The 24,471-nt window shown below is 46.9% G+C and overlaps 1 protein-coding gene across 1 annotated transcript in view; it reads left to right on the top strand.

Annotated features, from left to right (window-relative positions):
- Positions 1-24,471, top strand: part of LOC122808395 (phosphatidylinositol 4-phosphate 5-kinase type-1 alpha-like) — an 814,028-nt gene that overhangs the window by 482,991 nt on the left and 306,566 nt on the right. Inside the window, exon 4 of the mRNA XM_044079361.1 lies at positions 14,997-15,127. Coding sequence (XP_043935296.1) covers positions 14,997-15,127 — 131 coding nt within the window. The remainder of the gene's footprint in view (positions 1-14,996; positions 15,128-24,471) is intronic.

The following is a 24,471-nucleotide window of genomic DNA, read 5'->3' as shown; positions in this document are numbered from 1 at the left end:
AAACTAGTACCCTCACAAAATATGACATTCCTGGGTGCCAGCTTGAATACAACGGCCGAGAAGGCTTATCTAATGCCAGACAAACAACTACAACTGACTCAATATTTCAAAACAATGGCAACAAAGACCCAACTAACTGCAAGAAAAATTCTGCAGGCCTTGGGTTTCATGGCATCTTGCATACTACTAATACCATTTGCAAAGCTGCATATGAGGAAATTACAGTGGTACCTAAAAAGCATATGGTCTCAACACAGCCACAGCTTGGACACAATGATATCTCTCATTCCCTGCCTACAACAGGAGTCTCTATTGTGGTCACAGGCATGTCACCTCAACAAGGGTCAGCCTTACACCTTGCCCCCAGCCAGGCAAACTATGACAACAGATGCATCAGACTACGCCTGGGGGGCACACATGGCAGGACAGTGCGTTCAAGGCGTATGGACTGCAGATCAAAGGAATCTGCACATCAATCAAAAAGAGATGCTAGCTGTACAGAATGCTCTGACAGCCTTCGAGTCTGTTACATCCAGGACAACTTACAATAAAGACGGACAACACCACAGTAATGTGGTACATAAACAAACAAGGGGGTACACACTCCTACCCTCTATGCAGGCAAGCAATGACCTTGTGGAACACAGCTCTGGCTTACAAAGTTCAGTTACAAGCTCAATTCCTGCCAGGTAAGAACACATTGGCAGACGACCTCAGCAGAAACATCATGGATCCCCACGAGTGGAAACTGGATCCACAAGTATTTGCAATGATAACTCAAAAATGGGGCCTTCCAGACATGGACCTGTTTGCCAGTCCTCAAAACTATCAACTAACTAAATTTTGTACAAGGACATTTCACCATCAAGCTTGGAAAGTGGACGCACTCTCATTCAGTTGGAAAAACCTGACAGTATATGCCTTCCCTCTGCTCACAAAGGTGCTTCTGAAAGTCAGAAAGGAGAGACCACGACTGATACTCATAGCCCCAGACTGGCCACGCCAGCACTGGTACCCGCTATTGAGAAATATGGCCCAGGGCCCACCTTGTATTTTACCACAAGTTACTCATTTGCTCACACAGCAAAACAATCAGATTCTTCACAGCCAGCTCAAAACCTTAAATCTGGCTGCATGGCAAATCACCTAAGCATCCAGCCAGCTCCTCTTTCCCAAGCAGTTATGGATGTTATTCTGGAAGCTAGGAGGCCAAGCACCAGGAAGGCTTATTCAGACAAATGGAAAAGGTTTTGTGCCTGGAACCAAGCTAAAGGCCAAAACATAATTCAGCCTCGCATGCCTCACATTCTACAGTATCTGAGATGTTGCACAAAGGACTTTCTTTTTCTTCCATTAAAATCCATGCTTCAGCTATTTCAGCCCACTACAATACGGATCCACCCTTGTTTTCACATCCACTGCTAAGGCAGTTCCTCAGAGGGGCAAAAAACATTAGGTCCCCCAGGAGAGCACCTACACCAGCATGGGACCTCAATTTTGTTCTGGAAAAACTTGCGCTATCTCCCTTTGAACCAGCTTTCTCTGCAGAACTACAGTTCCTATCATGGAAAACTGCCCTGCTCCTAGCAATAATTTCAGCTAGAAGAGTATAGGAGCTGCAGGCACTAATGGCAGTTGAACCTTTCCTCATTTATCATCAAGACAGAGTTTCTCTACGACCTAATCCTTCCTTCGTGCCTAAGGTGGTTTCCAGGGTGGCTTTAAATCAAACCATCCACTTACCCACCTTCTTCCCTAATCCACAGAACAAAGGAGAGAGACTCCTGCATTCCTTGGACATTCACAGGCTATTTCGTTACTACTTGGATAAAACTAAGGCTGTCAGAAAATCTGACCATCTCTTTGTATCCTATGCTACAGCTTCACAAGGGAGGACTATATCAAAACAAAGCAATGTTAAGTTGTCAATCTCGCCTTCATTCTTGCTGGATGGGTTCGGAGCCGATCCTCGGCTCCGACTCGGCACTTGCTAAGCTCGAGAGTCACTTTTACCAGCTCGAGGCAGCCCCATATCCCATGATGCAAGGCGGTAATTACCCAGATCTTGTTTGCCGCTTCGCTGATGAGGTCATCTTTTTTACCAGCTCCTGGTAAGTGATTTTTCATTGCTATTTGTGAAAGATTAATACCCTAAAAATTTATTCTTTATAGTTTTTTAGTGAACCTTATTTACTTAGCTCCATACCCATTCCCCTTAGTTCCCTTATTCATAGGTTTCTAGTGTTTTGGGCCTTAGGCCTTACCCTCCCTCACAGTTCCTGTCAGGATTTTCCTTGGGTGTGTGAGTGTTGTGTCTCACTGTTCTGATGTTTTGTTTATTAGTGTCTTTTTTTTGTCTGATTGGTGTGTGTGTGTGTGTGTGTGTGTGTGTGTGTGTGTGTGTGTGTGTGTATTAGGACTCAGACATGTTCAAAGATACTAGGGTCTCAGGTTTCAAGAAGTGTGACTCGTGCTGTCAGAAGATGTCTCTGACAGACGGTCACACTTCTTGTATTTATTGCCTGGGACCCCTACACCTGCAGGACTCCTGTGCTATCTGTCATTCTTTCAGCCAGAGAGTCCTGCAGGAACGTAGAAATAAGTTGATCCTCAGGGGTCTTCTTAAGCCTGAGAGCTCCCCGGCTAAGGTTGGCTCCGGGAAGCCCTCTAAGCCTTCCAAGACCCAGACTTCGTTGTCCAAGTCTGTGGTCTTGGTTCCGACTCCACCAGAGTTGACATCGGCTCCGTCCAGAGCCGATCCTTCCTTGTTGGAAGCTTCAGTATCGGCGCCGTTTGGCACAGATACCCTGGCTTCGGCACCTTTGTCGGCTCCGGCTGGAGCCGACACCCTAGCGTCAAAGCATGTCACTGCTCCGGCTGGAGCCGAGATATATTTGTCTCCGCTCGGAGCCGACAAGTTGTCGGCTCCGCCTGGAGCCGAAGGTTCTTCGACTCCGATGGCTCCGTCCAAAAAGAGGTCTAGATCTCCTTCATTGGAATCTATACATTCGGCTCCAGCCTCCCCCTTGCTTTCGGAGCGGAGCCATCAGAGTCTATCATCGAGGTCTTCCAGGCTATCTGACCATGACTTAGAGAGAGTGGTGAGTAGGCTATTAAAATCACAGGCACTAGCCCAGATGCTCCATAGCCCGTCTCAACAGACGACCGCTGTTCTACACCCTCCTGAAATTCCTCCTTCAACTCTCCTACAGAGCTCGGAGCCGGAGATTATTGGTACCGTGACTGTTGCTGCTTCGGAGCCGATACCACATCTTTCGGCTCCGTCGTCCTCGACTCCTATCTCCTCCTTGAGACCTTCCTTGGAGGGATCCGGGCGTCGGGCTTCCCTGGTTGGTTCCGAGGGGGCGAGTGGCATCAGACCCTTGTCCGACCCCGTTCTCCCCCTCGGAGCTTCAGCCTTGGTGAGCTCGGCCCCGACATCTGCTTCAGAACCTTCCCTTTCGGTGGGACCAGGGATCCCTGTTTCTTCGGAGCGGGATCTCTCGGCCCTCCCTGGGAGCGGAGCCTTCAAGATGATGAGTGTGCTAGCCCCTGAGCTTAGTCTGCAGTCGGTTCCTTTAGCTCCTCCCTCTACGGTGCCTGTAGATGCCTCTTCCCGCTCTCTTGCTCCCGGACCCAGAGATCCATCGCCCCAGGTCTCCCCATTGGGAAGAACTTCCTCTTCCGAGGTTTCTCCTGATCCTTCAGGTGAACCCTCGTGTAAGAGGACCTGCAAGAGGAAGCACTTGGACTCCCCTGAGTCTACAACATCAGATACCGATTTAGATGAGTCGGAGGGGTCCCCAAGATCCCCCTCTGAGGATGTCTCCTTTTCAGACATCCTTGAACTCCTGAAACAGAGGGGGAACTGGCCCTCCATTAATCCCTCCGAGGATGAATCGGTATACCTGGAGGCTTTTGGATCTCGACCCTCCACCTCCTGGGTGTCTCCGCCTTTCGACCCTCTCATGGAGGTCATAGCTCGAAAGGCGTGGGCATCTCCTGATTCGGTGGAACCAGTCCCCAGGAGACCTTCAAAATTTATCACCTCCCCCGCTGAAAAGCAGTTTCTTTCTAAAGGTGTTCCAGTTGATGCCATGATGGTGGCGGCCGCCACCAAAAAGGAACTTGCAGATCCTTCCGTGCCAGTCCATCCTCCTAACAAGGAGTCTAGGACCATGGACAGGTATGGCAAGCGGATGTTTTCCTCAGCGACCTTTGCTATGCGTTCGCTGAATTAGTTATGTCACTTCACCAGACTTCAAAGAGATATCCTCAAAGAATTGGGTGAAGTAGTACAGGATCCGTCAGCAGCAGGGGTTCAGGAAAAGATTGCCTCTCAGCTGGGAATCCTTAATTCCATAACCAACTCCTCCATGCGGCTCATTTCTTATGCAGCCGATGGGGCGAGTAGGGCTGCAGGCACAGGAGTGTCTCTCAGACGTCAGTCCTGGATGCGGCTCTGTAATTTTGCAGACCCCTTTAAGGCGTCCTTCACAAACTCTCCCTTTGATGGGGCAACATTGTTTGGCCCTCAGGTGAAGGACACTTTGACCAGGTGCGAGCAAGACGGCAAGACTCTTTCTGCCATAGGAGTCCGTTTCTCCACCCCTTCTAGGCCTTATCCCAAAGGTCAGAAGGGAGGGAAAATGTGGTTCCGAAAATCTCAGGGAGTCACGCCTGATGCACGTGGTCAATTTACCCCCAGAGGCAGAGGGGGTAATAACAATAGACGCCGCCCTAGGGGCAGAGGGGGTCCGCAGAACCAGGGCAGCAGAGAGCTTCTCTCTGACAAGCCCTTCCAGCATCCGTGAGGTGTTGCCCAACTGTCCACCCTTGGAGGCAGTCAGAGGGAGATTGTCGCTGTACCCAGAAGCCTGGTTTTCCCTCTCTCAAGACAGATGGGTACAGTCGATCATATCCGAGGGTTACAAGATTCCTTTCGAGGAAAGCCCCTTCCCTCAGAAAAGTTCCCTTCCAGACGTTCCACCCGGTCTAAGGGAAATTGCAAAACTAGAGGTTTCAAAGCTCCTAAAAAAAAAAGGGTCATCCAGCTAGTTCCAACAGACCATTTAGAGTCCGGAATCTACTCAAGGTTCATTTTGGTTCCCAAAAAGTCGGGAGACTGGAGACCAATATTAGACCTCAGCAGGCTCAACAAGTCTGTCAAAAAGACAAGATTTCGGATGGTCACACTTCAATCAATTTTGCCTTTTCTGGGCAAAGACAACTGGATATGCTCCATAGACCTTCAGGATGCGTATTATCACATAAAAATCCACAGATGCTCCAGAAGTTTTCTCCGCTTTCGGCTGGGGACCAGTCATTTTCAATTCAGAGCCCTGCCCTTTGGTCTCACTACAGCCCCCAGAGTGTTCACCAAATGCATGGCAGTGGTCACGGCTCACCTGAGACGTCAAGGATTCCAGGTGTTTCCGTATCTCGACGACTGGCTCCTCTCAGCCACCACCAGGCATCAACTTCTCCAAGCCAGAGATTACACTCTACGTCTCTGCGGTCAGTTAGGAATTTTGGTCAACTTCGAAAAGTCTTCCTTATCGCCCTGTCAATCTATTACCTTTATAGGCACAAATCTAGACACTACTCGGATGTCAGCAAACCTAACAAGTCAGAGAATCCTAGATATCCAAAACCACGTTCGGATCATCCTATCCAGCAAAAGAGTACAAGCCAGATTGGTCCTGAAAGTGTTGGGCCTCATGGCAGCTGCCATCACACTTCTTCCTCTGGCCCGTTTTTGCATGCCCTACAATGGATGTTGTTCACCCAATGGTCCTTCCAGCAGCTTCCCATGCGTCACAAGATCCTGGTGACACAAACCTGCAAGAACCATCTATGCTGGTGGATTTCCTCTCCTCTAGTCCATCAGGGCAGTCCATTTGTTCCCCCGGCCCCGGTAGCCACGGTCACTTTGGATGCCTCCCTTATCTGGTGGGGGGGGCATTATCAGGGCAGGATGGTTCATGGCACGTGGCAACCGTTCGAATACCACCTGCACATAAATGTCCTAGAGATGAGAGCAGTGCTTTTAACGTTGCAAGCCCTCAACGACTTTCTTCCCTTAGGAACTATTGCAGTTCACACGGACAACATGTCCGTCGTGTGGTACATCAACAAGCAGGGCGGAACCAAGTCCTATCCCTTGTGTCGAGAGGCTCTCAGACTTTGGCAATGGGCTATCTCCTCTCATCGGTTTCTGGTAGCAACGCATATCCCGGGAAAACCAACATAATAGCGGACAGATTGAGCAGAGCTATACTCATGCCTCACGAGTGGTCTCTCAAGCAATCCATAGTGGAGGAGATTTTTCAGAAGTGGGGCCGCCCATGCTGCGATCTTTTTGCTACACCTCAAAACAGCAAATGCCCAGACTTCTTCTCTCTCTTCCCACATCCGGGCCATCCCCCAGAGACACTCTTACCCAAGATTGGCCCCGGGGACTCCTTTATGCTTTTCCTCCCTTTCCATTGATACCACAAGTACTCCAGAAAGCTACCGTTTTGAGAGCCAAAATGATTCTCATTGCCCCTTACTGGCCTCGACAAATTTGGTTCCCGTTCCTTCATCGCCATCTCATGGTGCAGCCTTGGCATCTGGACCCAGCTCCAGATCTTCTGACCCACCAGTCGGGTCAACTGCACCGGTCCGTTCCTTCCCTCAACCTCACAGCTTGGTTGCTCCACTTCCATCCTTAGCCAGGCTTCCTATGATCTCTAACCCCGTTAGAGATATCATAGTAGCTTCTCTTAAAGTCCTCTACCAGGAGGATTTACTCTAGCAAGTGGAAACGATTCTCCTTTTGGGCAAAATCTAAGAACATAGACCCCTTTACTGCCCCTATTCAGTCAATCTTGGATTTTCTAGCGGAAGTTTTTCACTCAGGTTCTTCGTCTTCCACAGTCAAAGTTCAGTTGGCAGCAATCTCGAATTTTCATGTTGGATTTGCAGACCACAACATTATGTCCCACAAACTTTGTAAAGCTTTTCTCAAAGGAGTGTTCCTTCTTAAACCCCCTGTCAGGGATCCTCCACCACAGTGGGACCTAAATTTAGTGCTGACATCCTTGATACTTCCCCCTTTCGAACCGGCTGCTTCATGTTCATTAAAGTTTCTTTCTTGGAAGACACTTTTTCTAGTCGCTATTACCTCGCCTAGAAGAGTGTCTGAACTTCATGCCCTCTCTGTTCGTCCCCCTTATTTGGTCTTCCACAAGGACAGAGTATCCTTGAGAACCAATCCATCCTTTTTGCCCAAGGTTGCTTCTAAGACAAATTTAAACCAATCCATTGATCTTCCTATATTTTTTCCAAATTATTCTAACAGAGCGGAACAAAAATTACATTACCTAGATGTTCATCGCCAACTCAGATATTACTTGGACAGAACGAAGCAATTTAGGAAGTCTGATCAGCTCTTCCTTTCTTATGCAGAAAATAAAAAAAGGTCTCCCTGTTTCTAAAGTGACCTTATCCAGATGGCTATCTTCCACCATTTCTGACATTTATCAGCTTAGGGGCAAAGAACTGAGCTCAAAACCTAAAGCACATTCCACAAGAGGTCTAGCCACTTCTACAGCTTTTCAGGCTAGGCTACTCTTGGATACTATTTGTGCAGCAGCCACTTGGGCCACTCCTCATACCTTCGTTTTTCATTACAAATTGGATTTGGCCTCTAGGGACAGGGCAAGCTTTGATTCCACAGTCTGTTCCATTGAGCCACCCAGGATAGAGGTGCTAGGGACGCGGTCCCATCCAGCAAGAATGAAGGCGAGATTGATAACTTAACATTTAGAAGTTATGTACCTACCATAACGTTCCATGTTAGTTGTCTTCTCTCGCCTTCTTTCTTGCGTCCCTCCCTCCTGTCCCCTAGCCTGGACAGACCTTGATCTCCCTATTTCTCTGGAAGATTCTTCTTCCTTGGACACCAGTTAGTTCTTGACCTTGATTACCTGGTTTCCCTTTACAGCCTTTTTAGGTTAGTTGTTCCTCTTTCCTTGGTGGAAAGTTTATAGGCAGTTTTTTCCTCTAGATACCAAACGAGATCTGGGTAATTACTACCTTGCATCATGGGATATGGGGCTGCCTCGAGCTGGTAAAAGTGACTCTCGAGCTTAGCAAGTGCCGAGTCTGAGCCTTGGATCGGCTCCAAACCCATCCAGCAAGAAAGAAGGCGAGAGAAGACAACTAACATGGAACGTTATGGTAGGTACATAACTTCTAATTTCCAAATGGATAGGACATTGCATTCGTTTCTGCTAATACCCATCATGGAAAACCAGTTCCTGCTACCATTAGGCCCCACTCTACCAGGGCAACAGCTACATCTACAGCCTTCCTCAGGGGGGTTCCAACTAAGGAGATTTTGGAAGCTGCAACTTGGAGTTCAGTACACACCTTTACCAAACATGATCACTTACCACTTTACTCTAAGACTAGGGCGGGCTTCGCCACTGCAGTTATGCAGGGCCTTCTAGCCTCCACTAATCCTCTATGACTCCTCCACCCATCTTTAGCTTTGGGATTCTACCCAAGTGTGATGACTGCAGCAGGGTAACACGATGAACATAGTACAATTTTGTACCTACCATAAATGTAGATGTTCGAGTGTACACCCTGCTGCAGTCCAGGTTACCCTCCCTCCATCCCCTCTGATCTAACTGGCTAAATCTCTACAATACTTTCCTGATGTATTTGCTTATAGCTGGAGGGATTTTGTGTTTGTGCAAAATTAACTCAATTTGGTACTAATTACTGACCACCGTTTTGGGGGCACCTGACATCTGGGGCAAGAAAAACTGAAGAAAATGGCGTTGGATGCATTATATATACACCTGGCGCACTGACGTCAGGGAAGAAGCGACAGCAACCGATTCCGGACCAAGACTTTGGAATTCCGGCCGACTGCTGGACCGCCTGACGGCAGGATAAACCATCTGTGATGACTGCAGCAGGGTGTACACTCTAACATCTACATTTATGGTAGGTACAAAACTGTACTTTCTCACAAGTGCCAGTCCGCCGCTACCTGAGTTTTTCATTTCCAAAATTGAAGTTGAAGTCTTCTAAAGCTAAGTACCCCGTTGGGGATCCTTTTTTCTTGCTCTAACCGATGTCAGAAAAAGTTAACAATTGTCTTGCCTGTGGAAAGCAAATACCACATTGAGATTTCCATTCTGCGTCACCTGTTTAGGCCCAAACCACTATGTCCCTCGTTGCCGGTTTTGTGATTTATTCAATGCCTGAAGTGTTTGTCATCGGGCCCTTATTGTAGCTAAATACCTTTGCTCTCGATCTCCGTATTCCGAAATGGCTTCAGTAAGCCATCCAACTATCGATTTTGCGAAAAACGTAAGGATAAAGACAGACCGCACAGTTCCAAAACTACCGACGATGCTTCCGTTAAGCTAGTTGCCAGTACTCAGTGAGGTGCTTTCGCAGCCCCTGATGCCCGCATTGATGGATTCGCAGGACGCTACCGAGACCCGTTCAGGGTCCGGTATGCTGCGAGACTCTTCATTGACTACGGAACCTGCGGAAGTCTCTACCTTGGATGGGTCTGGAGCCATAGTGTAGGCACCGGCTTCAGAGAAAATTCTTCGCACTACTGATATTAGACACAAGCCAATGACTTCTTTCACGTCTAAAGTTCCTTCTAAAACTACCGAGTTTCTAAGGCCCAGAGTACGAGCAACGCCTAGAAAACCGACCCAAGCACGCTTGCCTGCTTCCTTGCCGCAATCACAGATGCTTAAAATAGCAGAAGACCTTATGCTGATTAGGGGCAGCTAGCCTTCTTCTGCAAAAAGAAAGAGAGACTTGTCCCCAGCACTTTTATCTTACCAGGAGTCCAATGAGACTGAGGTTTCTGATTATGAAGACATGCCCTTATCTGCTTATGAGGATTCACATGCAGAGGAATCCATTCCTTCTGCCTCTCCTCCAGAGGATTTTTCTTTTGGTGAACCCTACATACTTTGAAAGAGCACTTCCATTGGGAATGCCAGGAATTACCCTCAGTCCAAAAAGAGACTGATATTTTAGATTTACCTCAGCACAGGCCCGTAGCTAATACCCCCTGTCCTGGATGTTGTGTATGATTTTATGGTATCCAGTCTAAGTCTGGATACTTTACCTCCTGCTCCCAGGAAACCTGACCGGTATTAGATTCCATGACTTACAAAAATTTATTTTTAAGAATCCTACTGCTAACCCAGAGGTAATCTCCCAAGGACCTAAAGGAATAAAATCAACTACAACTAAGAATCCCACCCCCTCGGACAGGGATTCTCGAGCCTTAGAGTGATGGGGTAAAAAAGTATATATTTCTGCAATTCTTCCTATTAGAACATTAAATTGCCATTTTCCACATGCCGAAATACCAACAGCATGCCATGGAACTCATTAAACAAAAATTATCTACCTTCCCTGGCTGTGCAGAAAATAAAAATTTACAGGAACTTGTACATTCTGCAAGCCAAATCAGAAAGCATACCCTGCAATGTGGGTTTGACGCCCTAGAAACATCCTGCAGGGCAGCAGTCACAGGTTCTGTACTTCGAAGGCATGCTTGGCTTAAAGAACAGACCTTGCCAGATCACGTCAAATCAAAATTATTGGACGCACCTCTTAACATAGACAATATGTTTGCCACCAAAGCATAAGAGGTTTTAAAAAATATGGAAGAAAAAGCTAAATTTATGCAGACAGACTTTTTCTAAGTCCAGCCTCCATGATTCAGTAGACATTGTCCTTCAAAACATTTGTTCTTTCCTGCCCCCTCAAGGCCACTTCAGACAAGACCTAGGGGTAACAGACCCCCCCCTCCCCAGACAGCAGTCCAGGGAATGCCGAGATCTAAACAATGGAGTGCCTCCACTTTTAAACCAGGGAGTGCTACGCCACCCCCCTATGGAAAGAATTCCAAATGACTCTTCAGTTCCTCCTCTCACTTCTGCCTATCTGGCTGTGCTACTAGGAGGAAAACTTGCCTCCCATGTAAAAAAACTGGGCCTCCATCACCAATAACTGATGGGTCCCCAACATAGTGTCCCAGGGTACAAATTTTATTTCCACACCTTGCCATCCCCAAAGGGATTCCCAGATCTTCCTCCAAACCTATGGGCAGAGGCACAAAACCAAGTTCATTCCCTGCTGTCCATGAGGATTTTTCAGCCTGTCCCTGCAGATCAGATTGGCTAAGGGTTCTATTCCTGACTTTTACTAGTACCCAAAAAAGAGGGCACCTGGCACCCAATCTTGGATCTATCTATTCTAAACACCTTCCTGGTGGTACCAAAATTCAAAATTCTCACACTACAGCAGCTTCTCCCTATGCTGTCCAAAGATGCCTGGTTAGCCACTTTAGACCTCAGAGAGGCCTATCTGCATATCCCAATCAGAGATTCTTGCAGGCAATATCTGTGTTTCAGGGCAGGATCTATGCATCATTAGTTCTCTGCACTTCTCCTTTGGCTTATCCACTGCTCCCAGAGTTTTCACAAATTGCATGGCTCCAGCCATTACTTATTGCAGACAAAGAAATATTAAAATTTACAAACAACTATGAAAAGTAATCAGGCCGAAGCCATAAAAACAACGCCAGTTCCTTTTGAAAATTTAATACAGCTTAGCGCCTCGGCATAATAGCCTTCAATGAACATTAAAATTTACCCTTACTTGGACGACTGCCTGATTCAGACAGACGGTCATTAAAAGCTGTTACAGCACCTGACATTTGTAAAGGACTTACTAACCTCACTGGGGTACACTATCAACGAGAAAAAATCCAAACTTGTCCCCAGTCAAAAAACTGTACTCCTGGGAGCAAGCCTGGACACGGCATCCCAGATGGCATTTCTAACCAGAAAAACAAGCCTGTCTGACAGGCTACTTCTCTCAACTGGCCACCAGAACCCAGTTATCCGCAAGGAAAATCCTGCAAGCTCTAGGGTTCATGGCCTTCTGCATTCTACTAATTCCACATGCCAGACTGCATTTGTGGAAACTTCAGTGGTACTTAAAAAGCCTTTGGTGTCAACATTCACAGGACCTGATAACTATTATACCTGTGAAACCCTGTCTAGGGAAAGATTTTCTTAGGTGGGCAGCAGCGTGCAACCACAACAAGGGACTTCCCTTTTCACAACCCCACGCTGCCCAGACCCTAACCACAGACGCATCAGACTATGCCTGGGGTGCTCATCTGGACGGCAGGTGCATTCAGGGCCATTGGAGCCCAAACCATATTCATCTGCACAACAACCAAAAAGAGATGCTAACTGTGCAGCAAGCTCTGACAGCTTTCAGACCCCTGCTCTCTCCGGGGCCTCTACTTGTCAAAACAGACAATACCACAGTAATGTAGTACATCAACAAGCAGGGGGGAACCCACTCCTTCCCTCTCTGTAGGATAGCCATGACCCTTTGTAAAAAGGACTCAGCCATGCATATTGATCTGCAAGCTCAATTCCTGCCAGGCATCCAAAACTCTCTGGTAAAACACTTAAGCAGAAATCTCCTAGACCCACACGAGTGGCAATTAAACCACAACACTTTCAACCTCGTGACCCAGAAATGGGGTACCCCGAAGGTGGATCAATTTGCCTCCCTCTACAACCACCAGCTCAACAAATTTTGCACCAAGGAACCTCACACCAAGGCCTGGAAAGTGGATGCCCTATCCTTCCAGTGGGCAAACCTCTCAATCTATGCATTTCCACCTCTACCTCTTCTGACCAGAGTATTACTCAAAATAAGGGAGGAAAGACCAAGGGCAATCCTGATTGACCCAGACTGGCCACGCCAACACTGGTATACCCACTACTGTGCAGTCTGTCCCTGTTGCCTCCATGGCAACTAGCCTAGATTCCAACTCTCCTGACTCCGCAGAAGGGAGAGTTCTTGCATCCACAGTTGCAGACACTGAACCTAACAGCCTGGCTTATTCCTTGACTTCTCCTGTAGTGGCCACCCTAAGCAGACAAGTCCTGGATGTCGTACGTGAAGCCAGACGACCCACTACTAGAAAATACTATGCTGACAAGTGGAAAAGGTATTGTTCCTGGATCCAGACTAAAGGAGCTGACCCAGCACAGCCCTTACCTCTCATCCTGGATTACCTAGCAGAACTACTCCACAGGGGCCTATCCTTCTCTTCCATTAAAGTCCATGCCTCTGCCATCTGTGCACATTACAGCGCTGAGCCACCTCTCTTCTCACACTCTCTCATCAGACAGTTCCTGAGAGGGGCTAACAACTTAAGGCCACCAAGGAGAGTCCCTACTCCTGCTTGGGACCTTAACTTTTGTTTTGGAAAAGCTCAGCCCCCCCCCCCCCCCCCCCTTGAGCCTGCAGCTTCAGCAGAGCTAAAATTCCTCTCTTGGAAAACAGCCTTGCTTCTGGCCATCACTTCAGCTAGAAGAGTGTCTGAGTTACAAACACTTATGGCTGTGGAACCGTTCATCATTTTTCATGCTGACAGGGTCTCCCTCAGGACTAGCCCAATTCTCATGCTTAAGGTGGTGTCCATTGTGGCTCTCAACCAGTCTGTTCATTTCACCACCTTTTTCCCTATGCCTCAAATTAAGGGGAAAGGATCTTGTGTTCTATGCCTCAAAAATAAGGGGGAAAGGATCTTGCGCTCTTTAGATGTGCGCAGACAGCTCAGATTCTACCTGAATAGGACTAAGCCCTTTAGGAAATCTGACCAGTTACTAGTCAGCTTTGCACCAGGGGCAGAGGGCAAAGCCATATCAAAATAAACCATGTCCAAATAGATAGCACACTGTGTCCATTTCTGTTACAAACACAGTGGGAAACCACCCCCACTGGGGGTCAGAACACATTCAACTAGGGCAACTTCAACCTCTGTAGCCTTTCTCAGAGGGGTCTCTACCAGGGACAATCCTGAAAGCTGCAACATGGAGTTCTGTTCATACCTTCACCAAGTATTAACAACCTGCCCATTTTTTCAAAATCCAGGGCAGGCTTTGCAACCACAGTCCTGCAGGGTATTCTAGCCAGCCCAATCTCTTCTTGACCGTCTCCATCCGGTCCTCCGCTTTGGGAATCAACCCAAGTGTGATGCCTGCAACAGTGAATACACTCAAATGTGTACATTTATGGTAAGTGTACACAACTGGACTTTGCTCATATAGCAGACAGTCGGTAGTGTAATCACAAAACAAAATGACAGCAAAGGACTTTATAGTTCAGTGATGGCAAACCTTTTGAGCTTGGCATATCACAAATTTGGAAAATGCCTATCTTGACTCTGGTGTGTCAGCCCCCTCCCCAAACAAGAGAGAAACAATTCCCTACATATTTATTAAAAAAAATGTCCAATAGTGTGCTGCCATGTATTACAAAAGCAAAAGAAAAAATAGTGACTTAAGTAGAGAAAACAAATTGCTCAGTGATAATTGGGCTTAAACTAGTGCAGCAAAAAATTACCCTACTTTTAATAGTAATTTTAAATTTAATTGAAAAAAAATATGGAGCACATTGCATTTGATTTGCTTAACATCAATTAATGACTATTTTGTTGCTGAGTTACAATAGTAAGTGCAGGGTCTGTTCATTCAGTTCCTTTAGTAACTCAGGTGTTGGTGAATGCTGATGTCACCCAAAACGTTGTGGTGTGTCATATGTTCGCCGTCACTGTCGTAGTTTGTTACAACATGAATCAAGTGAGTAGCACAAACAGTATGGATCAGACTTGGTTTTTGGGGTAGTGTGCCTCTCTTGCTCTGTTATGCTTTATTAAGCTCATTTACATTATGAGTAATCCACTATTGAAGGGTGAATAGTTGCATTGCAACTCTTTTAGGTCATTTGCTACACCAAAAGTTTTTTTGAGATACATAAATTAGACAATATTTTAGTTCTGATGGTTGACAGAGCTTTCTACTAGTGACCATGAAAATTGCTTGTATGACTTCTGACAATCTATTCATTTTTATTTCCTTTTATAGACCACTTCATCTGCCATAAAGGGAGCAATCCAGCTGGGTATTACTCACACTGTTGGAAGCCTGAGTACAAAACCAGAGAGAGACGTGCTCATGCAGGACTTTTATGTGGTGGAGACCATCTTCTTTCCTAGGTAGAACAACGTGCATTTTATTTGGTGAATTCTTGCATTATTTGCTTAACATTTTAAAAAGGTGGTAAAGTAAGTCCGAACCCATTTAGTGGTAACATGCAGTACTGCATTATATATAATCTGACTGCAGGTTTAACATTTTGGACCCTCCTTCATAGCTCATATGATTGAGGTCATCCTTCCCCACTGTCCATAATTTGTCATAGGAAATTTGGTGAAGATGCTATGTTTGAGAACACTCACACTCTCGAGTTACAGCACTCACACACACTCTCTCTCTCTCTCTGTCTCTCTCACTCTCTCTCTGTCTCTCTCACTCTCTCTCTGTCTCTCTCACACTCTCTCTGTCTCTCTCACACTCTCTCTCTGTCTCTCTCACACTCTGTCTCTCTCACACTCTGTCTCTCTCGCACTCTGTCTCTCTCGCACTCTGTCTCTCTCGCACTCTGTCTCTCTCGCACACTCTCTGTGTCTCGCACACTCTCTGTGTCTCGCACACTCTCTCTGTGTCTCACACTCTCTCTCTGTCTCACACTCTCTCTCTGTCTCACTCTCTCTCTGTCTCACACTCTCTCTCTCTCTCTCTCTGTGTCTCACTCTCTCTCTCTGTGTCTCACTCTCTCTCTCTCTGTGTCTCACTCTCTCTCTGTGTCTCACACTCACTCTCTCTCTCACACACTCTCTCTCTCTCTGTGTCTCACTCACACTCTCTCTCTCTGTGTCTCACTCACTCTCTCTCTCTCTGTGTCTCACACACTCTCTCTCTCTGTCTCACACACACTCTCTCTGTCTCACACACACTCTCTCTCTGTGTCTCACACACTCTCTCTCTGTGTCTCACACACTCTCTCTCACACACACACTCTCTCTCTCACACACGCGCACATTCTCTCTCTCACACGCGCACATTCTCTCTCTCACACGCGCACATTCTCTCTCACACGCGCACATTCTCTCTCTCTCACACACACGCGCACATTCTCTCTCTCACACGCGCGCGCTCTCTCTCTCACACTGCACTCTCTCTCTCACACACACTGCACTCTCTCTCTCACACACACGCGCACACTCTCTCTCACACACACGCACTCTCTCGCTCACACACACTTGCACACTCTCTCACACACTCTCTCTCTCTCACACACTCACTCACACTCTCTCTCTCACACACACTCACACACTCTCTCACACACACTCACACACTCTCTCTCTCTCTCTCTCTCACACTCTCTCTCTCACACACACTCTCTCTCTCTCTCTCTCACACACACACTCTCTCTCACACACTCTCTCTCTCACACACTCTCTCTCACACACTCTCTCTCTCTCACACACACACTCTCTCTCTCACACACGCGCACATTCTCTCTCACACACACGCGCACATTCTCTCTCACACATGCACACTCTCTCTCTCACACACTCTCTCACACACACACACTCTCTCTCACACACACTCGCACACTCTCTCTCACACACACTCGCACACTCTCTCTCACACACACTTTTACACTCTCTCTCACACACACTGCACACACTCTCTCACACACACTGCACACTCTCTCTCTCACACTTTCACTCTCTCTCTCACACACACTGTCACACTCTCTCACACACACTGTCACACTCTCTCTCTCACACACACTGTCACACTCTCTCTCTCACACACACACTCTCTCTCTCACACACTCGCGCTCTCTCTCTCACACACTCGCGCTCTCTCTCTCACACACTCGCGCTCTCTCTCTCACACACTCTCTCTCACACACTCTCTCTCTCACACACACTCTCTCTCACACTCTCTCTCTCACACACACTCGCTCTCTCTCTCACACACACTCGCTCTCTCACACACACTCTCTCTCTCACACACACTCGCACACACTCTCTCTCTCACACACACTCGCACACACTCTCTCACATTCTAATGTGTTGTGTACATAAACATTCTTAAACCCTGAGTCTCCAACCCTTCATTTTTTTCTACTTTCTCAACTTTGTCATAGTCCTAGCTTTCTTCTGTGGAATTTTAGTTTATAAGTTTGAGTGTCCATGTGGTCATAAGGTAATCAATCAAAATGCAGCCTAGCATTGCATTTCCTGTTAGTGCCTGATGTCACCTCCTCTCACTAACGTGTTTGCTAAAGACCCAGACTACCACATGTGTCTGTTAGAGGAAAAACTGATGAACTACTCCATAACTGCAAAGATGGTGTTGAAAAGCTGCTATCGTGATTTGTCCATGATGTTCTTCGTGTTTCACTGTTGCAGTCATAACTGTAGGGTGCTCCTGCCGGCAGGCAGCCCGAGGTCAGCCAGAATCCCAAAGTCTGGGTCCGGCGTCGGCTGTACAAGCTAGTACCCTGACGTCAGTACGCTCTGGTACATAGCCCTCAGCCGACGCCATCTTCTCCAGTCTTTCTTGCCGTGCGGTGGAAAGCAGCTCGCAAGTCGTTGGTTGGCGATTTTCGAACAGCGTATTTTGTTGTTGTCGGTCCGAAGTTCTTACTTCTCTTCTCAAAGCTAAGTACCCCGTTGGGGAATCTTTTTCTTGTTCCTCCGATGTCAGAAAAAGTCAATAATTGTATATCGTGTGGGAAACAAATACCTCATAAAGATTTCCACTCTTACTGTTTACCTTGCTTAGGCCCTGACCACGACGTTTCTTGTTGTCGGTTCTGTGCCAGGTTCAATTCTCGTACTATCAAGCGCAGGTACGATTGGGCTCTAAATTATTTTGGCAGACGCTTCAATTACAGAATGTCGTCGGACACTACCGGAATTCAAAAGAAGCGCAAAGACAAAGACAGGCCTCCGAGGTCCAAACAGGACTCGTTGCAGCTGGAGCCAGCGTCCGGTTCGGCTGTCGTCAGTGAGGCACTTTTGCAGCCCCTGTCGTCCGCCACTTCTGAACCGATGGCCGATACGGACTCCCATGGGGAGCCATCAAGGCCTACTATTTTACCTGCTGCAGGACCTTCGGACGTCGCTCCCTCAGATGGGTCCGGAACCGCTGTGCAGGTACCGGCTTCTGAGGGGGTTTTCAGGCCTACTCACATCACTATTTCAAAGGCAAAGACAAAGACTCCTGTTAAGTCTAAAGTTCCTGCCCAAGCTACTTCTGAATCTACTCCCAGGACACAGAAGCAATTATTAAAAGATGGCTGAAGATTTACTTACCATGATTAGGGGTTCTCACCCCCCACCTGAAAAAAGGCCTCTACAGGATGTTCCTCTGGATTCCTCTGACCAGGCTTCTGTATCTTCTGTCTCTTCCTCTGATCAGGAGTATTCCTTTCCTCCTTATGAGGATTCGGATGCTGAGGACTCTTTGCCCTCTGCCTCTCCGCCTGAAGATTTCTCTTTTGGGGAAACCTTGCATGAGATGAGGGAACATTTTCATTGGGAGGGTCAGGAGTATTCTGCTTCCAAGAAGAGGCTTAGAGAATTCCTTCTTTTTCCTCAACATAGGCCTTTAGCTATCCCTCCTGTTCTTGACATTGTGGATGATGCTTTTTCTGAGGCTAATTTGAATCCTGATTCCATGCCTCCTGCTCCTTCTAAGCCTGATAGGTTTTATAGGGTTCCTGACTCTCATTTATTCTTATTTAAGAACCCTTCTGCGGATCCTGAAACTATTTCTCAGGGCTCTAAGGCTGCTAAGGTTGCTACTTCTAAGAATCCTATTCCCTCTGAGAAGGATTCTCGTGCTTTAGACAAGTGGGGAAAAAAGGTATTTACTTCTGCTACCCTGTCTGTAAGGGCTTTAAATTGCCAGTTTCATATGTTTTAAGTATCAGCAATTTCTTTTGTCTGTTTTAAAGCAAAAGCTTGCTTCCCTTCCTGCATGTGCAGAGGATAAGGAACTTCAGGATGTATTGCATGCAACTGAACAAGTGAACAAACATAGTTTGCATTGTGGTTTTGATGCCTTGGATGCTTCTTGCAGGGCTGCAGCCTCTGGTACTGTTATCAGGAGACATGCCTGGCTTCGTGAACAAAGTTTACCTGAACAGGTTAAGGCTAAGTTATTAGATGCCCCTGTTCAATATGATGTTCTTTTTGGATCTAAAGCTGAGGAGGTTATTAAAAAGATGGAAGAAAAGGCAAAATCTATGCAAACTGTAAAAGATTTCTTGCAAGTTCAGCCTCCTAGATTTTCCAGGAATTGGCCCTCCAAAAATTGGTCCTTTCCCACGTCTGACAGGCCTCAAAGGGGAAGATATAGATGCTCTAGAGGTCGTGGTCAAGCTCAGGCCTCTTACAGATCTAGACAATGGACTGCTTCTTCACCTAGAAGGGGAGAAGACAGATCCCAATCTCAAAGAAAACAAACTCAATGACTCTCTCGGTTGGGCTACAGGACCCCTTCACCTGGATGCCCCTCTCGGAGGAAAACTGTCTCTTTTTTACAGAAATTGGACTCATATTACCCAAGACAGATGGGTATTGGACGTGATTTTAAAAGGCTACAAATTCCACTTTCATACTCTGCCAAGGGCTTACGGTTGGCCAGATCTGCCAAAACATCAATGGTCAGAGGCCTTAAATCAAGTGGATGCTCTTCTGGCCATGAGAGCCATAGAGCCTGTTCCACTCTCAGCGATGGGAAAAGGTTTTTAATCAAGACTGTTTCTGGTTCCAAGAAAACAAAGCTCATGGAGACCTATTCTGGACCTTTCTGTGTTAAACACCTTTTTGGAAATTCCAAAATTCAAGATGCTTACTCTGCAGCAACTAATTCCAATGCTCTCTCAGGATGCCTGGATGGTGACATTGGACTTAAAGGAAGCCTACTTACACATTCCCATCAGGCAGGAACGCAGGAAATTCCTCAGATACAAGGCAGGTTTGAGACACTTTCAATTCTCTGTACTGCCCTTTGGTTTATCTACTGCGCCCAGAGTCTTTACCAAGTGCCTGGCACCAGTAGTGGCTTATTGCAGACTTCAGGGGTTTCAGATTTACCCCTATTTGGATGACTGCCTTATTCAGGCAGACAGCAAGGATCTTCTACTTCTACATCTGAAATTTGTTCAACGTTTTCTCTCCCTTCTGGGATTCTCAGTGAACACAAAAAAGTCACATTTGATCCCTTCTCAACAAATGGTGTTCTTGGGAGCCCTCTTGAATACGACCTTACAAAGGGCCTTCCTCACTCCAGAAAAACAATCCCAGCTGGCTTCAATTTTCAACACCTTGGCAACTCTATCTCAGCTCACTGCAAGGAAATTCCTGCAGGCTCTGGGCTACATGGCTTCCTGCATTCTGTTGATTCCAAATGCAAGGCTTCATATGAGAAAGCTTCAATGGTATCTGAAAAGTGTATGGTCACAGCATTACCACGATCTGGACATTCTTATTCCTCTGATCCCCTGCCTCCAGAAGGAGTTCCTCTGGTGGTCCAGGGTGTGTGCGTTAAACGAAGGAAAGCCTTTTCGTCTACCTCAACCTTCTCAAATCATAACCACGGACGCCTCGGATTATGCTTGGGGAGCACACTTTCTAGACAGTTGCCAGCAGGGAACCTAGACAAAGGACCATCTTCACTGGCACATCAATCTGAAGGAAATGTTGGCAGTTCAAAATGCTCTTCTAGCCTTCAAGAACTTTTTGCAACCAGGGCCTCTGCTAATTCGCACAGACAACACCACAGTCATGTGGTACATAAACAAGCAGGGGGGTTCTCATTCATACCCCCTTTGCAGACTAGCTATGGCTTTATGGGACACAGCTCTAAATCTGAATCTACATCTCCAGGCTCAATTCATTCCAGGAGAACAGAATCTCTTAGCAGACAGCCTGAGCAGAAACATTTCAGATCCTCACAAATGGATGCTAGACACCAACTTATTCAACAGGATTACTGCAGTTTGGGGATGTCCCCAGATAGATCTGTTTGCATCCCATCTCAATCATCAGTTGCCTCGCTTTTGCACCAGGTCCTTTCACAAAACAGCTTGGAAAGTGGATGCCCTGTCCTTCAGCTGGAGAAGCCTTTCGGGATATGCCTTCCCTCCTCTTCCTCTACTACCTCGGGTATTACTGAAGATAAAACAGGACAAGCCCAAGTTCCTCATCTTGATTGCTCCAAATTGGCCTCGACAGTTTTGGTATCCAACTTTAAAGCACCTGTTCTTGGAGCCTCCTTGGATTCTCCTTCTAAACCCTTCTCTTCTGTCCCAGCATCAGGGTCGGTTACTAGATCCCAATCTCAAGACCCTTTGCCTGGCAGCTTGGCTCTTCAAAGGAATTTGATTTCTTCTAGTCTTCCCAAACAAGTTTTGGATGTTCTTCTGGAAGCTAGACGGCCTAGCACTAGGAAATCCTATGCCTCTAAATGGAAGAGGTTTTGTATTTGGATGCAGGACCGAGGCTCGGACCCTCTGGTGCCTGATCTCTCTTCTATTTTGCTTTACCTTTCGGATCTTTTGTCTAACGGACTTTCCTTTTCTTCCATTAAGATTCATGCTTCTGCTATTTCTGCTCATTTCAATTCTGATCCTCCTGTTTTTTCTCACCCTTTGGTGAGACAATTCTTGAGAGGGGCCAAGAATTTAAGACCTCCCAGGACCCCTCCTGTTCCTGCTTGGGATCTTAATTATGTTTTAGAAAAGCTTACTTTGCCTCCTTTTGAGCCTGCTGCATCTTCAGATATTAAGTTTTTATCTTGGAAGAAAGTTCTTTTGTTAGCATTGACTTCTGCCAGAAGGGTCTCAGAGTTGCAAGCTCTCATGGCTGTGGAACCATACCTTATTTTCCACCAGGACAGAGTATCCTTGAGGACTAATCCTACTTTCATGCCTAAGGTGATTTTGAAAGTGGCTTTAAATCAGACAATTCACCTTCCTACTTTCTTTCCTAATCCTCAAAATAAAGGGGAAAGGATTTTGCATTCATTGGATGTGCACAGACAGTTACGATTTTACCTGGACAAAACTAAAGAGTTCAGAAAATCTAATCAATTGTTTGTTTCTTTTGCCTCCAGTTCTCTTGGAAAAGCTATTTCAAAACAAACTATTTCCAAATGGATTGCTTATGGAATCAGATTTTGTTACACTCATCATGGGAAACAGTTTCCAGGTACTGTGAGAAGTCATTCTACTAGAGCAGCTGCCACTTCTACAGCTTTTCTCAGAGGAGTTCCTACCAAGGATATCTTGGAAGCTGCCACTTGGAGTTGTGTGCATACTTTTTCCAAGCACTACAATCTCCCTCTGTATTCTAAGACCAGGGCAGGCTTTGCCTCTGCTGTTTTGCAGGGTCTTCTTGCTGCCCCTTCTTCTGTCTAAGCCTCCTCCCCTTTTTCACTGCTTTGGGATTCCACCCTACAGTTAAGACTGCAACAGTGAAACACGAAGAACATAGTACAGTTGTGTGCACCTACCATAAATGTAGATGTTAGAGTGTCTTCACTGTTGCAGTCGGGGTTTCCCTCCCTCCTATCCCCTCTTTTTCTCTTATTTGTGGTGTATTTGTGTTTCCTTGTTGGATTCATTTCTGATTTATTGGGACTTCTGACATCTAGGGCAAGAAAGGCTGGAGAAGATGGCGTCGGCTGAGGGCTATGTACCAGAGCGTACTGACGTCAGGGTACTAGCTTGTACAGCCGACGCCGGACCCAGACTTTGGGATTCTGGTCGACCTCGGGCTGCCTGCCGGCAGGAGCACCCTACAGTTATGACTGCAACAGTGAAGACACTCGAACATCTACATTTATGGTAGGTGTACACAACTGTACTTTCTTCACGTTGATCATTGCTGCAGTAGCCTTAGCTTATAGGGGTTATATCTTGCATAGGATGTAATAGCTATTCAGCTTCCAAAGCTTAATGACACCTTCCACATACCCGAACTATTATCAGCTCGAGTAAAATTAAGAAAGCAAATTGTTTGGGCTTTAAGCTCTTCAGAGCTTTCCTGCTGCAGAAGAGCGCTCCTCCTGTGGGCTTTTGAGGATCAGTCTGCTAACGGCTTTCCATTGCTGACCAGCAGATGTTCATCGTGCATACAGCTGCAGTCATAACAGATGGGTTCTCCTGCCGTCAGGCGGGTCTTCGGTCGGCCGAATTCCAAAGTCTAGGTCCGGCGTCGGTTGTCGCTTTCTTTCCTGACGTCAGTGCGACAGGGGGTATATAAGACACAGCCGGCGCCATTTTCTTCAGTCTTTTTTGCCGCGCGGTGCCCGAAGCAGAAGCAGTTCGCAAGTGCCGGTCGGCCAGCTCCTGAAATTACGAAAATTTGGAAACCGAAGTCTTCTTTTAAGCTAAGTACCCCGTTGGGGAAACTTTTCTTGCCTCAGACCGATGTCAGACAAAGTTAACAATTGTATTTCTTGTGGGAAGCAAATACCGCATAAGGATTTCCATTCCCTCTGTATACCTTGTTTAGGCCCAGACCACGACGTCTCGGGCTGTCGCTTTTGTGCTACTTTCAATAAACGCACTATTAAGCATTGGGCGGAGTTCGCCCAGCACTTTTTTGGTAAAGCTTTTGATTATAAAATGCCGTCGGAGACTCAGACTACCGTTTTGTCCAAAAAACGCAAGGACAAAGACCGCCACGCGAGGTCCGCGGTCTCCACAGACACCACGCCAAAACCGGCTACACATGGTCCGGTTCTCAGCGAGGTGCCTCCGCAGCCCCTGACTACCGACGACACTTCTCTGGCGGTGTCTTCTGTAACCGAGACCGCAGGTGCCTCGGCCCATACCCAGACTACAGCTACCGAAGCCACTGTGAGTGTTGAGCCTCCTAATGTGGACAGGTCCACTTCAACCCATGGTGTCTTTAGACCTTCATCTTCCTTTTCCATAAAGGCCTTTACTAAGTCCAAATCAGCCATGCATCCCAAGAGGCCTGTTGTACAGGGCCCATCTCCATGCCCCATGCCTAAAAAGCAGATGCTAAAAATGGCTGAGGATTTAATTACTCTTATCAGGGGTTCCCAACCCCCTCCGGACAAGAGACCCAGAGTGGAGGAAGATTCTCCCTCTTCTGACCAGGGCTCCATTATTTCAGAACATTCTGATGAAGAGGAACACTCGTACTCCCCTTTTGAAGATTCTGATGCAGAGCAGTCCATTCCTTCTGTATCTCCCCCAGAGGATTTTTCTTTTGGGGAAATCTTGCATACCTTGAGGGAACACTTCCATTGGGAAGGCCAAGACTTTTCTGATTCCAAGAAAAGACTTAGGGAATTTCTTTTGCTACCTCAGCACAGACCTCTGGCGATACCTCCTGTCTTGGACATACTTGATGTTTACTCAGAGGCTTGCCTTAATCCGGATTCCCTGCCTCCTGCCCCAGTCAAGCCTGATAGGTACTACAGAGTTAACTACCAC

Source organism: Protopterus annectens, chromosome 8.part0 (genome assembly GCF_019279795.1).
Source record: "Protopterus annectens isolate FY-2018-M chromosome 8.part0, PAN1.0, whole genome shotgun sequence".
Lineage (NCBI taxonomy): Eukaryota > Metazoa > Chordata > Ceratodontiformes > Protopteridae > Protopterus > Protopterus annectens.
Note: the sequence above shows the minus strand (reverse complement) of the source record. Positions and strands in the feature narration are given on the sequence as shown.